This window comes from Cyprinodon variegatus, unplaced genomic scaffold, assembly GCF_000732505.1.
Source record: "Cyprinodon variegatus isolate N-32 unplaced genomic scaffold, C_variegatus-1.0 Scaffold1976, whole genome shotgun sequence".
NCBI classification, from domain to species: Eukaryota; Metazoa; Chordata; class Actinopteri; order Cyprinodontiformes; family Cyprinodontidae; genus Cyprinodon; species Cyprinodon variegatus.
Window position 1 is genome coordinate 42,706 of NW_015152429.1, and position 11,916 is coordinate 54,621.

At 38.7% G+C, this 11,916-nt stretch overlaps 1 protein-coding gene across 1 annotated transcript in view; it reads left to right on the plus strand.

Annotated features, from left to right (window-relative positions):
- The window catches only part of drc7 (dynein regulatory complex subunit 7), a 27,362-nt gene extending 26,996 nt beyond the window's left edge, over positions 1 to 366 (plus strand). The window contains exon 7 of the mRNA XM_015405069.1: positions 348 to 366. Coding sequence (XP_015260555.1) covers positions 348 to 366 — 19 coding nt within the window. The remainder of the gene's footprint in view (positions 1 to 347) is intronic.
- Positions 367 to 11,916: the final 11,550 nt, after the last annotated feature.

Genomic DNA, 11,916 nt, shown 5'->3' on the forward strand with positions numbered 1-11,916 from the left:
TCTATGAATCAGACCTGACAGAGTGTGGCATCGATATCAGAGCAGCCTCAGTTTACTCAGGAGTGTTCACACAGGTCTTCAGAGAGGAGAGAGGGCTCTACCAGGATACAGTGTTCTGCTTCATTCATCTAAGTGTTCAGGAGTTTCTAGCTGCTCTTCATGTTCACTGGACCTTCATCAACTCTGGTGTCAACCTTATGCAAGAAAAACAAAGATCTAAACCATCATTCGTATCCAAGAAACCTAAACTAAGCTCTCTCCACCAAAGTGCTATTGATCAGGCCTTACAGAGTCCAAATGGACACCTGGACTTGTTCCTGCGCTTCCTCCTTGGACTTTCACTGCAGTCCAATCAGAGACTACTAAAAGGTCTCTTGACACAGACTGGAAGTCATTTCCAGACCAATCAGGAAACAGTTCAGTACATCAAGGAGAAGATAGATGAGAATCTGTCTGAAGAAAAAACCATCAATCTGTTCCACTGCCTAAAAGAACTGAAAGATGGTTCTCTAGTGGAGGAGATCCAACAGTATCTGAGTTCAGAAAGTCACTCAGTAGAACTGTCTCCTGCTCAGTGGTCGGCGCTGGGTTTCGTCTTATTGTCATCAGGAAAAGATCTGGATGTGTTTGACATGAAGAAATATTCCTCTTCAGAGAAGGTTCTTCTGAGGATGCTGCCATTGGTTAAGGCCTCCAACAAAGCTCTGTAAGAACATTAATTGTTACTGCATTTTTTTGTTGATGGTAAGAAACCTGTTAATGATGAGGTGAATTAGACTAATGTGGTTTTAGTTTATCTACAATTAGCCAGTTAACAACATCAAGTGATAATCATATGTCTAAATTAAAGTAAAATTTTCCAGGAAGAATATTGGCGAAATAAACATCATTCTTTTATGAACTGTTTAGTAAGATATTTTTCTCCCTGTCTCCTCAGACTGAATTCCTGTAACCTCTTACCGAGAAGCTGTGAAGCTCTTTCCCCAGTTCTCAGCTGCCAGTCCTCTAGTCTCAGGGAGCTGGACCTGAGTAACAACAACTTGAAGAACTCAGGAGTGGAACTTCTCTGTGATGGGTTGGGGAGTCAGAACTGCAAACTAGAAATTCTCAGGTAAAATGTTCTTGGTCCTGTTAAAATCAGATGTTATTTTTTAGGACTAAGATCTCCAATCAGAGATGTTATAATTATACATTTTTCAACTTTTTGCATGATGTTTTTATTCCTTATGAAGACTGCTATAGAAACAAATCATTAGTCTTATTCAACAAAACAAGATTGATGGTTTTCATCCAAGCAAATTAATTTGTCCTTGCAAAGGAGAACAGATAAAATCTTTTTTTCTTTTACATGACCTGTTTACTATTATAGCTCTGAGAATTGACGTCCTGGTGCTGAATAATAGCCCGAAAAATCTTGCTTTGACTAGTGAGCAATCATGGTTGCCATAGGATTATATTTTATTGTGAATAAATTATTATATACTATTAATACTATTATTGCAAAATTTAATTGAGGAGACTATCTTCATGTTATCCATATTGTAAAAGATGGTTCTGGAATCCTGCGAGGCAAACCGACGCACAGTTTGCCTTTCAGTGAGGCGAATTGTGTGTTTTTCAGTAAGATCAGTGGAACGAGAGCACCAAACAAATTTGCAGGACCTTTGTTTCAGCGAAAACCAATCAGACACTAGATGTGACTGACCTAGAGTAAAGGAGCCTAGCAAAGGCAAGTTTGTCGATAGAAAAAATGATTTTTATGAAGAATGAAAAAGGAAATTTTGCTAAAAGGTTTGTAGGTGGAGAAAAAAAACTTTTTAATTTAGCTTCATACAGACACCAGCCAGCTGCTGTCTTTCCTTCCCACTATGGCTGCCACCATGGGGCCCCTGGGGAGCAGTGTGGGGGTTGAGGGTCTTTCAACAATCTTTTAGTTGCGGTGTGAACAGCTCACTGATGCGTGTCTACCCGGGCCAAAGGACTCAGCAAGTGACCCAACGCATGTTGTGGAAAGAGCCGGGTTGACTCACTAAATTACGTGATACCATTGAACGTAACGTGCAGACGTCAAGCACACTGCACCAGTCGCTTCTGATTTAACAAGCAGAAACTACTCTAATAAAGACAATAAAGCACACTGACTACGCCCTGGCTTCCTTCCATGTTGCTCTCAATTGTTTTTCAATCCAATTTCAATTCAGTTTATTTCTATAGCACCAATCAACAAAACATGTTATCTCAAGGCACTTAAGAGAGAGAACTCAACCAGATAAAGTCAAATTAGTTTAAAGTTTTCCAACTAAGAAAAAACAGCTGACTACATCTGCAGACGGGGAGAAAAAAGTTCATACATCCCCACCCCATCAAGCACATTTCCTGTTAGGTTAATATATCTTCCACTGGCCAGATGAAACATGTCACAACAGCTGTCTTCCATTCACACCATGAGGGAGGCTGAGGGATGCAGGGATGTCCACACACTCCTCCTTATGGGCTCCAATTCCTTATTATTTCTATTTCACAAGAGGGAACAGGAAGAAACATCCAGCAGAACCAAGCTCAGTGTAAGTGGCCATCTGCAGAGGCCATCTGGTATTCAAGGAGACAGAAGCAGACATAGAAAGATTTTAAATCAGATAGTAAGATTGGATATAGGGCTATAATTGACCAAGCCATCTGGATCAAGAGATTTGGCTTAGAAAATTACAAATAGTATGATTTCAGTATTGGAGTAACTTTTATTACTTCCAAGGAAAAGCACTACATATGAAGCTACAATTGTCCCATTTAGCAGTTTTCACAAACCCAAGGTGAGTCCTTCCTGCATTTGTGACAGGTATACTTTGTGCAGTGCACACAACGCTCAGAGCTGTGGTTTAATCAGGATTTATTGACAAATATATCTGAGTATCGTCATCATAACCAGGGAAATTAATAACAAGTGGGAAAGAAGATTATTGATTTAGATTTTTTCCCTTATTATTCAATCAAAAAAGTTTGCTGTATTTAAAAAAATGTTAAAAAAAGAAAAAAAAACTTCACTTAATAAAAAAAAACCTTTCCAATCAAAGACGAAAAGTTTGTGAATGCAAAAGTATATTTAAGTCCCCCCCAGAAAAAATACATATGAACACTGTTTTTCTTTGATTGAAAATCTTTATTTCGATAGAAGTGAAGGTTTTTTGTTTGAATCAACTCTTTGATTGAAGTATGTGAAGCTCAGAACAAAAGCACCAAGTTTTCGAGGCGGAGAGACAGTTAGGTTTCACAAAATTTTTATTGAACCTCTGCAGAGAACTTGGTGACCAAGAACACAGCTTAGATAATGAACGTGTGAGTAACTAACCTTGTCCTAAAGTTCAGTCTGTGCCCAGAGGACAAGTTTGGTTCCAGGTGGTTGGATGCCAATAATGTCAAAATCAGGGGCAATTTTAACGCTTGCTGAGTCATTTGACCAAGGTACACACATGTTGGTAAAAGCTGTAGTGTTCGGGGTGTTCTCTCTGTATGGGCATCTGTCTGTTAGTGTGTGAGAAACAGCAGCAGAGGAACAAAGGGACAGAGGGGAGACTTACCAAAATAAAATATGAAAGGATGTAACAGAAGCGCAACTGGGGCTCAAGCATTAACTTACCTTGTGGTGAATGTTGCTCTGGCAGTAAATCCCAAAATGAAAAATGTTGTCACATTTGGCGAGTAGGGCACGTTTCTTCGAACCCTAGATATACATATAGTTGGTAATAAAACACATTCAGGAGCTCTTAGTTAGAAAGTCCACTTCCAACAGTATATGTAAGTTTGAGTGTAAACTCAAATCTGTAAAGGATGATAATAGTTAAATAAATAAACCAGAAACACATTTTTTTCCTGAAAAGGATGTCATGCTGCTCTCTACTATGGCTAACTTGTGCTAGACTACTGGTAGCACATGGTGACTACATCTACTAAATCCAATTATTTATAATTATAAAAAAACATAAAAATATATGTTGGATAGAACAACATTCAAGCCTGCAACTTATACAATGTACAGATAAAATCAAGAAAGGGTAAACCTACATTTACATTATAAACTAACATGACTGTGATTTAAATCCATCACAGTGACGTCTGTTTTTTATTTCCTACAAAACAAAATAAAGTTTGTATATTATTTTGTTATATTGACATTGTAAACAATAGTGTCTTGTTTTGTTTTTTCTGTCCTACTAAAAGTTCAGTACTTTGCTTTACCTCCACTGTTGTATTTAATTGTGTGTCTGCAGCTTGTCAGGCTGTATTATATCAGAGGAAGGCTGCGCTTTTCTGGCCTCAGCTCTAAGCTCCAACCCCTCCCATCTGAAAGAGTTNAATTACAAATAGTATGATTTCAGTATTGGAGTAACTTTTATTACTTCCAAGGAAAAGCACTACATATGAAGCTACAATTGTCCCATTTAGCAGTTTTCACAAACCCAAGGTGAGTCCTTCCTGCATTTGTGACAGGTATACTTTGTGCAGTGCACACAACGCTCAGAGCTGTGGTTTAATCAGGATTTATTGACAAATATATCTGAGTATCGTCATCATAACCAGGGAAATTAATAACAAGTGGGAAAGAAGATTATTGATTTAGATTTTTTCCCTTATTATTCAATCAAAAAAGTTTGCTGTATTTAAAAAAATGTTAAAAAAAGAAAAAAAAACTTCACTTAATAAAAAAAAACCTTTCCAATCAAAGACGAAAAGTTTGTGAATGCAAAAGTATATTTAAGTCCCCCCCAGAAAAAATACATATGAACACTGTTTTTCTTTGATTGAAAATCTTTATTTCGATAGAAGTGAAGGTTTTTTGTTTGAATCAACTCTTTGATTGAAGTATGTGAAGCTCAGAACAAAAGCACCAAGTTTTCGAGGCGGAGAGACAGTTAGGTTTCACAAAATTTTTATTGAACCTCTGCAGAGAACTTGGTGACCAAGAACACAGCTTAGATAATGAACGTGTGAGTAACTAACCTTGTCCTAAAGTTCAGTCTGTGCCCAGAGGACAAGTTTGGTTCCAGGTGGTTGGATGCCAATAATGTCAAAATCAGGGGCAATTTTAACGCTTGCTGAGTCATTTGACCAAGGTACACACATGTTGGTAAAAGCTGTAGTGTTCGGGGTGTTCTCTCTGTATGGGCATCTGTCTGTTAGTGTGTGAGAAACAGCAGCAGAGGAACAAAGGGACAGAGGGGAGACTTACCAAAATAAAATATGAAAGGATGTAACAGAAGCGCAACTGGGGCTCAAGCATTAACTTACCTTGTGGTGAATGTTGCTCTGGCAGTAAATCCCAAAATGAAAAATGTTGTCACATTTGGCGAGTAGGGCACGTTTCTTCGAACCCTAGATATACATATAGTTGGTAATAAAACACATTCAGGAGCTCTTAGTTAGAAAGTCCACTTCCAACAGTATCTGTAAGTTTGAGTGTAAACTTAAATCTGTAAAGGGTGATAATAGTTAAATAAATAAACCCGAAACACATTTTTTTTCCTGAAAAGGATGTCATGCTGCTCTCCACTATGGCTAACTTGTGCTAGACTGCTGGTAGCACATGGTGACTACATCTACTAAATCCAATTATTTATAATTATAGAAAAACATTATAAAAATATATTGGATAGAATAACATTCAAGCCCGTAAATTATACAATGTACAGATAAAATCAAGAAAGGGTAAACCTACATTTACTTTATAAACTGACATGACTGCGATTTCAATCCATCACAGTGATGTCTGTTTTTTATTTCCCACAAAACAAAATAAAGTTTGTATATGATTTTATTGTTATTTGTTATATTGACATTGTAAACAATAGTGTCTTGTTTTGTTTTTTCTGTCCTACTAAAAGTTCAGTACTTTGCTTTACCTCCACTGTTGTGTTTAATTGTGTGTCTGCAGCTTGTCAGGCTGTATTATATCAGAGGAAGGCTGCGCTTTTCTGGCCTCAGCTCTAAGCTCCAACCCCTCCCATCTGAAAGAGTTGGACCTGAGCTACAACCATCCAGGAGATTCAGGAGTCAAGATGCTGTCAGATTTGCAGAAGGAACCACAGTCGAGACTGGAAGTTCTCAGGTATGAAGGAACCTCCTGCAGGGAAGAATGTCCTATCTGTCCTTGTGTTAGTCTGACAGACAGCGTTGTTGTAATGGTGTGTTCACAAAGAATGGCGTGTCCACTGTAATGTCTGCCATCACCCCGTACTGTGTGTTTCAGGACCTCAGCTTCACTATGCTGATCGCGGACCGCCTTATCAAATAGAAGAAGCTTAAGCTTCTATCTGCCTGCCAGTTTGTAGTTAACAGGGCAGAGAGGGATTTTATTAAGCACGTAACTGTTTTTGTCTTTGCTGTGGAAAGCACATAAAGCCGACAGTGTTGATCTCTATTGGTCTGCCAGATTCTACCGAGACGGAACAAGTTTGGAGAGTACCCACTAAGTCCAACGGCTGTTTTGTGGATGATTGTCATTGTTATTATCTAAGGCAGTACACAGAGAAATAGGAACCCCATTAACAACATCAGCAACTTGTGAAGGGGAATAAACTCAACATTTGCCTCCACTGGCACTGCTCAGCGACACAGAGGAGAGAGAAAGTGAAACAGATTCTTTAAAAAATTATAACTGCACTATCTGATAATGATCTGCTAAAGTGAGACCTTCTTTTGGGAGAGGAGAACTCTGCTAAAGTAATCCTGAAGTTATTTTAAAAGGGGTCAGAGAGGACAGGGTTGTGAGGAAATATGGTTATTTCTTCACATTCAAAGCATATGTCAGCACAAGTTCTAAAGTATGAAGATAAGAATATGTGGGACTATTCACATTTTGAACAAAGCCAATAGCATCTAAGGTAGCATTAAAGGCTGCACTTAAGCAATCACCTTCAATGTCAGCATGGATGTTAAAATCTCTTTAAAACCATGACATGTTAGACATCATTTGGAAGCTTAGATTCTCCACAATTTATTCTCCAGAATTTAGCCTACAATGTCTGGCATGGTTCTTTACATTGTCTTCTTATCTATAAGACAGAAGTGTCTGCATATATTTAAGACACGATTTAAGTGAGATTCTGGTCACTTCCTGTCACTTCCTATCAGCCAATGACGCACACTTTTACTCCTTAATAAGCCCGGATTTTATTGGTTAATACCATATAGGCTGTTGGGCTTTGTAGCCCATGAAATAAGGTTTTAAACAAGCCTACATGTGCTGAGTGTTTTTAAAAGAGTCCCGCATTACAGGTTTGCATTAGAGAGACACAGACAGCTTCGGTTGGAGATATGCAAGAGTTATAACAGTTATAAGAGTTATAACTGCCGCTCTTTTTTTTTAAGTTTGGAGGCTGATGTAGTTTTATTACAATGCCTAAGGCTGAAAAAAAAAATTAAAATACAGCTCATACTTTAGCTTGACAAGCAGCAGTTTCAAAATCTTTTATAGATTTTTATGTTATTATAGGTGTAAAAATTCTAAATTTTGTTATATACACTGATTCTGAAAAAATTTGGAAAATACTTGCTTCATAAATGTTTTGTGGCCTTTAAAATGCTTCAGTGTTATTCTATGGGTCAAATAGTATAGTAAAGTATAGTAAAAGCATTGGGCACAATTTGGCACATTTGGAGAGGTTTAGAGACGCTGGTGACACCAGAAGTTCAAAACCCCACAACTCTGGAACTGTTGTAGCTAAAGGTCTGAAATTTTCTGCATTTGTGGGTGACATGATGTAGAAAAAATGTAATACAATGAGACCTGCCTATTCTCAAGCATGTTTTTATTACCGCTGTTCAAGAACGGCCTCAAAAATCAATTTTGAGTCATGTTTGAACTGATGCATCTTGGTCTGTGTTCTACACACCCAATTTTAATATATATTCATATTATATATAAAGACTAGACGGTGTTAGCTTTCAAATAATGTATTGCACATGTAATTTGGGCTTACAGTTCCTCAGTTATTTGCTTTTCCATATTTGGTATGCAAAATAGGTGAGAATTTCCCAAAATGAGGCGGATGTTTAAAATCCCCCATTATGAGGACCCTGTCAGTATTCAACACCAAATCTCCAAACTCCAACTCTGAAAACCCATCTAAAGTTTTCCGAGTTTAAAGAGTAAAGGCTTAGTTGACGAAACAAAGTGACAAAAAGAAGAGGTTTTCTGGCTTTGCAATTTTGATGAGGTAAACTAAGTGTTAAATGTTTTTAAAAAGTTGTAAATATTAACTGCCTTTAGGGTTACCAGCAAGTCAGACTGAAAGATATTTGCTACTCCTCCTCCTCACCCATGTCATGATTTTTCACATGCCCAGAAATTCTGGGCATGTGAAAAATGTAAATAACTAGAAGGACTAGCCAATTGTAATTATTTTTATTTTAATTAGATTATCAAGATCTAATTTATCAGATTTTGGTCATGGGCAAGACACTGTCTGGATGGAGTAAAGAGTGGGTAACAGTAGAGAAGCTGCAGAGATGTATGTTAAACTACAACTCTGCTTCCTGGTCTGAACCCTGGGTGGTCAGGGTTTTGGAGGACTAATAAACTCAGCATGATTCCTAGGAAGAAGAGCTGCACCATCCAAACTTGGATGGATGCGGTCTTTTTGAATCAGACCAGGCTTTCCCCAAAAGGATTGCCAATTATTAATGCAGCCCACTTTGTTTTCAGGACACCACCTAGACAACCTGCTTTTGAATGATGACATGCGGCTGAACATGTCATCACTGGTCAGATCAGGGAGGGGACCAGAGAAAATTATGAACTCCAAAAAACTCACACACTGAAGCAACACTTATTTTAGTGACCTCCAATCGGCAGAGCCGGGTGTCTTTACCATCAGCATGAATAACAATCTTACTGTATTTAGCCTTATCCTTAGCCAGCAGTTTCAGGTAGGATTTGATGATTTGATGAATCTTTATTCACCGCTCGTGCCCCTGCAATATTCCTAGGGTTACCATGTAAATCAACCATTCATAGAGCGGACCTCGCGGTTGGTGTGAATGCACCATTAGTATTTTCTTCAGAACCCACCTCCCCATACCATGTGCATCATGGTGGATTGTCCTGATAATGCCGGTGATGGCAATCATACTGTATTCCTCAAGTACATGTCATCAAGTATATGTAAGTTCTTTTAATGGTTGTGTTAAGGTATTTTTGTTTTGTAGCTTTGCCTGTTTAAAGAAATTAGTTGTGCTACAACAAAGCTAATCCTCGAGTGCTACTGTCCTGAAGCCTTTGCATGCATTCCTGCCCTAACACACCTGAAACAAAAGGCCAAATTGCCTTCTTGGCATGTCAGTGAGTTTAGCATTGGCCGGGCCATTAACCCTTCATTTGATTTGGATGTGTGGAAGAAGGGATGCATGCGAAACCAGCAGGACAGTGGCACTCCAGGACCAACATTGCCTACCACTGTGCTACTGTATCAGTTGTCCAGTGCAGTTTGGAATGTTCACATTAAAATCACAGTTATAATCACAGTCCAGATGTTTATCTGCTGTTAGCTTTAATTTATTTCTTTAGATATTTAGAACAAGTCTAAATCTTACACTGTTCTGTTCTATAGTACAATGTATTCCAGACACAGACATCCCAAGTCTCCTGGAAGTTCCGGGAATCTCCCTGATATCGATAGTTGTTCACGGATGCCCGCCAGTGCCAGACTGCACAGTAGTGTATTGCGAGTGAGAGCAGGCAGGCAGTATAATAATTTGTTTACCATGTGCAGATTAGAACAGACAACAAGAGAGCGCGGGGTGTGAGTTCAACTGTTGAACTCTGGTTGAGCTGTTCAACCAGCGTTCCAGGAGACTGGTTGTCAGAGAGCTGATTGGATCAGTCCGATAAGTTTTGTTTACTCTCTGGCAGTCACCTAGTTACCACTCAAAGCTGTGCATCCTGGGAAACGGCAGAAGTTGAATCGTCGAGCAAAAAATGAAAATATGGGACTAATTTTACTGCAGAATATACTAAAGTATATCCACGTCTAGTGAAGGGGAGGAACAGTGGCAGTTCTAGACCAAATGTACCAGGGGGCCAGGAGGGGGGCAGCATGTTTTCATGAGGGCCCAGAAAAGCATGAAATAAAAAACAGGGCAAGAGATTCAAATATATTAAGAGAGCTGCATGAAGTGAAATTTCTTTTCAATTAGGTTCAATAAACATTCTCTTCTTATGAGGTCAATATACATTTATAATGTAGGAATTTTTCATATTTTTGACTTCATTTATGTTAAAACTACCAATTTCTATAAAATTTGATTTAGAACTCAAAAAAAACAGTTAAATTCATCTGTAAAAATCAGAGCATTTTTTTATTTGTTGTGGGAAAAAAAACATTTGCCAGGTGAAAACTGGGATCCTATCTCAGTACTGCTGGAGAAATCACCTAATTGATGTTGAAAAATTTAGAATTTGTAAAGAAAAAGAATAAAATAGATCCAAAGGACCTATCAGTAACCATGTCTGTTCCAGCGCAGATCGTTTTTCAATTAGTATTATGTCTGCAGTACAGGGGCCATAAAGGGGCCAGGACAGGAGGGGCCAGATGTAGATTTGACCAATCTGTGGCCTCCTTTCTGCGGCACTGTCTGCGGTCACCTACAATTTTGGAGATGTGCAGCAAAGTGTCTGCAGAAGGGGCGGGAGCACATTTGCATTTACTGCGACACATGCAGACGACCTGGTTTCTGAGTATAAATCAGCCTTATGCTCCTCTCCTACTTTCAGTGTCGAGCCAACCGGAGAACGATGGTTGACACCGGGTCTGAAGAAATGTAAGTTTGTTTTTCATTGGATTCAGGAAAACAAAGCAGCTCAGATTCAACCATCTTCAAACTGTCAATGACTCATTTAGGAGTCATCATAAAGTCGTGAAAAAATTATCCATAACTGCAGCTGAATTATGTTCGTATTCTCCATCAGATTCCTGTCAGATCACAATTGACACAAACACAGTGAGCAGAAAGCTAAAACTCTCTGAAGGCAACAGGAAGGTGTCATTTGTGAAGGAGCTTCAACCTTATCCTGATCACCCAGACAGATTTGATGACATGCCTCAGCTGCTGAGTAAAACTGGTCTGACTGGTCGCTCTTTCTGGGAGGTCTGGTGGAAAGGAAGAGTGGATATATCGCTGAGTTACAGAAGAATCAAGAGGACAGGAGACATTAAAGACTGTGGGTTTGGCTGTAATGATCAGTCCTGGAATCTAAACTGCTCTGAAGATGGTTACACATTCTGGCACAAGAACAAAACAATACGTATTTCCTCCTCCTCCTCCATCTCTGACAGAGTAGCTGTGTTTGTGGACTGTCCTGCTGGCATTCTGTCCTTCTACAGTGTTTCCTCTAACTCACTGATCCACCTCCACACCTTCAACACCACATTCACTGAACCTCTGCATGCAGGATTTGGGTTTCTGTGGTCTGATCCTGATTCTTCAGTGTTTTTATGCAGTTGACATTGAGGGATGAGGCTATCTAAAGGGATCCATAGACAATGGCAGTTTCTTTGTTTTAACAAAAAAATCCACTGGTATTTCTAAATGTTAACTATATTTCAGTAAATGTCAGGGATAAAGGGGATACGAATTGTGTTTGTACCATTTATAAACTACTATTAAGAACCACCGGTCCTGAAGCCATTGTTTGTTATGGCTAATCAGCTGTATGTCAGAGCTAAAATTGTTCTTTAGAGTTTGGCTTGATAAGTTAAAGCTATATCCATTGCATTACTGCCACCTGCAGGAGATTTTAGATACATCCATTCCACAGTTTCCAGGTTAAGTGTGATTTACTCAGAGATGGGAAGTAACGAAGTACAAATACTTCGTTACTGTACTCAAGTAGATTTTTCTGATATTTTTACTTTACTTTACTAC